General features: G+C 40.9%; 1 protein-coding gene across 2 annotated transcripts; it reads right to left on the bottom strand.

Annotated features, from left to right (window-relative positions):
* Positions 1-1,397: 1,397 nt before the first annotated feature.
* LOC128374049 (1-acylglycerol-3-phosphate O-acyltransferase ABHD5-like) lies at positions 1,398-4,954 on the bottom strand. 2 transcript variants are annotated; one of them, XM_053334280.1, is made up of 7 exons: positions 4,894-4,954; positions 4,174-4,256; positions 3,615-3,999; positions 2,802-2,953; positions 2,269-2,380; positions 2,014-2,194; positions 1,398-1,723 (listed from the first exon to the last, which is right to left on the bottom strand). In XM_053334280.1, exons 1-7 carry the CDS (start codon positions 4,935-4,937, stop codon positions 1,625-1,627), a joined length of 1,056 nt encoding a protein of 351 aa, XP_053190255.1. In that variant the 5' UTR covers positions 4,938-4,954; the 3' UTR covers positions 1,398-1,624. The 2 variants fall into 2 exon arrangements, with proteins under 2 accessions (XP_053190255.1, XP_053190254.1); XM_053334279.1 differs by lacking the exon at positions 4,894-4,954 and having other exon boundaries at positions 4,174-4,536.
* Between the last annotated feature and the right edge of the window lie 206 nt (positions 4,955-5,160).

Raw genomic sequence — 5,160 nt, 5'->3', positions numbered from 1 at the left:
AGTCAGAGTATTAATGGTGCCCTAAACTTATACTATGTTTGTTTACATTCAGTGTTTATCACCACAATACATTGTGTGTGTCCCTGAGGTCTGATAAACTTCTGGGACACTCAGTGTTGAATACATTTTCTTACTCAGAAACTATTTTTATAAATTACAAAACAAACCCATTTTAAATCATGTACCGTTTACATCCATGTTTGCTAGCTTCATCTACCTTGCCTTTGTTGGTACAGTGCCACACATTTCCGCCACCAGCTGTCAATCACGAATCACAGAATAGATATTGTATATGGATATTGTAATATGACTCTGACAGTAGGAATGTGTATCTTGGTGCCAGCATCCTTGATAGAAACAAAATTAGGACCCACTTGTAAAATTGTTGCCCCATAGTGTTACTAGTGGCCAAACCTCCCACAGGGTACCTTTAAGTAGATGCAAAAATGACAATCAAGGGACACTTGAGAAACCTTGTAATTATTTGAAGAACCAGTGTGTAGGACTTAATGGGGGGGGGGGCTGATCCCTGTGTAGATATAAAGGGCTCATTCTAAGGTAACAAAAACAACAATTCTTACGTTCAGGTGATTATACACTGATTAAAATATACTTATCAATATTACAATCCATTTGTGCCATGTCTGTTCTGCTAAATAGTAAAAAGGTATTGCGTAAATATTAATTTAGTGAATGGAGTGTATAAGCAACTAATAATTCAATGTTTTATAAAATGAACAAAGGTCCAATTAAAACAATGGTTTCCTTGCTCCCACTACTTTTGCAGACTCAAGCATTCATAAAATTAAGGTCTCCCTATAAAGGGCCATGCTGTTTAACTCCTGACGATGCCCTTTGAAACAGAAGGCCTATTTTTAGTCGAACACACACATCTCTGACCCTATTCTGTCACTGCGGTTGTGACGTAGAGAGAGCCAAGTGTCGTACTGCTCTCAGAGCATCACTGTCCAGGTCTCCTGAGTAGGTCACTCACCACAACATGCATGTAAGAGCGTGTTTCTGTGGGAAATCACTGTTACCCTCCTGCAAAACAGAGGAGAGGTGGTGTGCACATGCTGGCACTGTGCTGCCACCTGCTGGCAGCTCTCAGTCAGAGTGCATATGGAAAAATGAGGAAGTGTCCTGACAAGCACATCAGCCCTTTGCCCTACTTACTTTTCCCTCATATCTGTCAGAGAGTGGGTTAGAGGTCAGAAAAGGAACATCATGTGTACTTTGCCTAGACCTCCACCCAAAACAAGATATTCCCTTAAGAGATGATTTCTCTTTTTTACAAATTGCTCAACATTTTTCTCTTTTCATATTTCGAAATGGATGCCAGCCTGTTCCAACCGCAAAGTATCAGTGAAAACACAATGAGCAACACAGACTGCAACTCATATTTATTTACAAAACTTATTTACACAAGGCCTTAGAAAGCATTAGCTTGTGGAATGATGAGTGTCTTTAGTCAGTGATGGGTCTCTCTTAAGAGTAAAGTGCATGATAAAGAGGCTTACAGTTAAACTGTCCTGGTTGTGTAATGGAGTTTGGGTTACTTAACCCCTGTGCCCTCCTGTGTGTCAGCTAAATGAGAGAGCTCTCACTGCTTCATGCCCTCGTCTTAGCTGTTCTGCTCCGTCCTGGCGAGGATGTTAAGGATTGTCTGGTTGAAGTCGTCTGGTTGGTCGGCGAAAACGTAATGGCCTGCCCCTCTGATCACCTGACAAAGACAAACACACAGTTAATAGAAAGCATCAGCAGTTCTGAGATGAAGTTGTAGGGATCACAGCAATTGCTCTACACTCAAAAAAGAATGACTTATCTCATGAACTTTAATCTGTCTCCTAAAAAAGGTAATAAACAAATTAAAATATGAAAAGTGAGTGTGTGCCCATCATGAAATAGCTGACACCACTTGCCAATATGGGATTTTACAGATTTAAAAATAACATCATGAGATTGTGACACATCTTGAGGAGATTGACATGAAACTAACGCTATAGCACCTACTGTGATTTCCACATCAGGCCTAGTTTGCTTAAGGGCATATCCGGAGTCACTGTCAATGCTGGAGCGGGTTCCATAGATGAAAGAAATGGGAATGTTGTCCTGGACCTGGCCGATCCTGTCCAGCATGGGCCTCTTGGCCCAACCGTAGGGAATGGTCATGTTCTTGAAAGCGGTTTCTCCACTGAAGCAGGACAAAAAACTGTTAAAACTTGTATGATAATTTGTCAGAGGAATAACATTATATGTACATTTTACCTCGGTGTCTGGGCGTTCAGATGGTAGATGTAGTCAGATACAGTGTTGTCGTCAAACACAGAGGAGTATTTCTGCTTGAAGTCGGATCTTATTGTCTGGAGCAGCATTGGACCTGAGTGAGGAGGTAATAAAAACATCCAAGAAAATTCAATTTCAGATCTTAGTATGACAACTGAGAAAAAGACAAACCCAAACCATTACATAGAACATTATATGCAATGATCTCTATATATAATTTCACCTCAGAATAATGACAAACGAGGAGGCAGTGTGTGTTAAGAAGGAAAAGGGTTTATTTTTTAAGTGGATAACCATAAAAACATCTAACAGTATTACTGGCAGGATTTATTTCAGTCATGCTCTCTCTGTCTTTTTTTCACTAATTACTATAAATCCAACTTTTGCGGTTAATAGTTACACTGAATTTCGACATTTAAAAATTATACACGTATCATCTTTAACCAGCCAGACATGATAATGAATTAACATAGAGCAAAGCAAACATCTGTGTGTGTGTGTGTGTGTGTACTAACCTAGAGGCCCAGCCAGTCTGAGTCCAGCCAGAGGGTTGAAGGGGCTCATGACGGCCCCCATGGCTCTGATCCACACAGGGATGGAGTTGTGGTTGGGGTTCTCTGGACGAGCTGGGAAGCCCCACGGCTCCACGAGCAGCAGATGTTTTACCCTGCACACACATACACATGATTTTAAATATGCACACTGAATATTAAATTTCAACATTCCACATAACCACATTAACTTGCGTATGAGTTTGCAGCACATAAAGCAAAGGTCACAATGGGCCAATATGGGTAGATTACACAAGAGACTTGATTAAGATCACAGCAGCAATAAATATATAGCACAAAAGTATATGAGGGACAAGTTACCAACCAGAAAAAATGTACCAACAAAGGACAACATCTTGAAAGATATCTAAAAAACTTTTGAGGACATATATTGAAAGGAAAACAACTTGAAGCTGTATGTGGACATTTGGCAGTTTTGGTAGAAGTGGCAGACAGCTTTACAGTTCAAGTCTGCAGGTTTCTGCTTCATAGGAATCATATATTGGGTTATCAGTTAAGAGGCACACTCCTCTGATAAGCTGTTCTTCCTCTTAGATAAGGGTTTAATCATCTTCAATGCACCCTTGATCTGTACAGCTTTCTGTCTGCTGGTGTTGAGCACTACATTTTACTTTTATTTTTTTACATACTTACTTTTGACTGCCATCCCAAAAAAATGACACCTGACTATAATATAGACAAAATGTATAATTAAAGATAACACTCACACATACACTCACACATACACACGACACACACACACACACAGTGAAGCACCTGTGTGGGTATTTGAGTGTGTAGGCAGCAGACAGGTATCCTCCAAGGTTGTGTCCCAGCAACACCATTTCCTCCAGTCCCACCTTCTCCCTCCATTCCTCCAGAGCTATCACAAACTGCTCCTCTGCCCCCTCGGGGTCGGGGCTGAACTGGGGATGGCTGCTTCGGCCGAATCCCAGCAGGTCTACAGCGTAGACTGGTCTGCTGCTGGAGAGAGAGTCCAAGTTCTGGGCCCAGAGAGCAACTCCACCACCAAAGCCATGCAGCAGAACCAGAGGAGGCGTGGGTCGGGCCTGGACCTGAACCTGAGTGGAGAAAGCTATGGTCCACACGTAGTTGCCATTGGATATCCTGACGTGCTGCTTAGAGAAAGGCTGCTTTAAGCCTGCAGGGGGGTGGGGTGGGGTGGGGTGGGGTGGGGTGGGTAATGGGACAGGGATGGAGGGAGGAGAGGTGTTTTTAACTATTTTTATACCACACAAGTAACAAGAGAAAAATGCAAACACTCATCACATCAAAATTAAATAACCGTCAGGGTTTCATCAATAACAATACTCACTCTTGAGCATTTTTTCTTCTGCATCTTTTAGCTGAGAGGCAGAAGTGGGGCACCAAGAGGGAAGCCAACTTGATAACCAGGAGCTGTGATTCAGACAGAAAACATGCACCTTAGCAGGAAGACAGAACATGCAAAAGTACATGAAAACAAAGATAAACTATAATTGAACTTTGACCATATGACATTTCTTTTATCACCGCTACAGGAATGCAATCTATACAGCACTTTATTGAATGCACCCTCTTGAAAAACATGACAGAATGCAAACAAAGTAGAGTATTTTATCCTCAATGCCACTGATAAAAACCCTAAATTTCACGTTGACTTACTTGCCAGCACAAGTGTTTACTTGGTAAAAGAAGTTTTAAGAGACTTGCAGAGTGGCATTTATCAATAGTATTCTTGGAAATCACTGGCAGGCACAGAAAAGCAAAAAAGAAAAGTTGGTTTTATTAGAATGAAGTCATAACAAGTGGATCATTGTGTTTGCCAAACTAACCAGAAGACAGTCTTACATCTTAACTCAGATTCTAGGAGATCTGGATATTTGATAATAACCGAGAGGACATTAACACAACACATTTTTGATTGGAGGTTCTGTTTACTTCTTCTAAGAGGAGACAAGTTATCACAAAATGGACAGCAATCACATCAACTTTCATTTCCAACCGGAGTATGACAGACATTTAGAAATAAAGTGTTTTACGAGAGAAAACCCACCTCTGCTCCTTGGAAGGTTGGATCTCCTCCGCCATCCTTCGCATGGTGTCTGGATGGTGTCCCTACCATGAGAAAAGAAAGGTCTGTCACAATGTGTTACGATGCATTCAGGTACATCTCGTAAAGTAGAAATATAGAAGCCAGAGGAAAAATTGCCAATAGATAACATGATATATTTGTAAGCAATGACCTTTGAAGATAACGTGGTAAATAGGAATATTAATTAAAATCTCTATATTCTCGTACTTTTACCACTTGATGAATTTC

This window comes from Scomber japonicus, chromosome 15 (genome assembly GCF_027409825.1).
Source record: "Scomber japonicus isolate fScoJap1 chromosome 15, fScoJap1.pri, whole genome shotgun sequence".
Classification (NCBI taxonomy): domain Eukaryota; kingdom Metazoa; phylum Chordata; class Actinopteri; order Scombriformes; family Scombridae; genus Scomber; species Scomber japonicus.
This window is presented reverse-complemented; position numbering and strand designations above follow the sequence as displayed.

Coding starts and splice junctions, on each gene's coding strand:
- LOC128374049 (XM_053334279.1), bottom strand. CDS start 4,315: ATGTACTTTTGCATGTTCTGTCTTCCTGCTAAGGTGCATGTTTTCTGT. Junction 2,954..3,614: donor ACACTCAAATACCCACACAG/GTGCTTCACTGT, acceptor ATGTGTGTGCAG/GGTAAAACATCTGCTGCTCG. Junction 1,724..2,013: donor GGCCTGATGTGGAAATCACA/GTAGGTGCTATA, acceptor TGTCTTTGTCAG/GTGATCAGAGGGGCAGGCCA.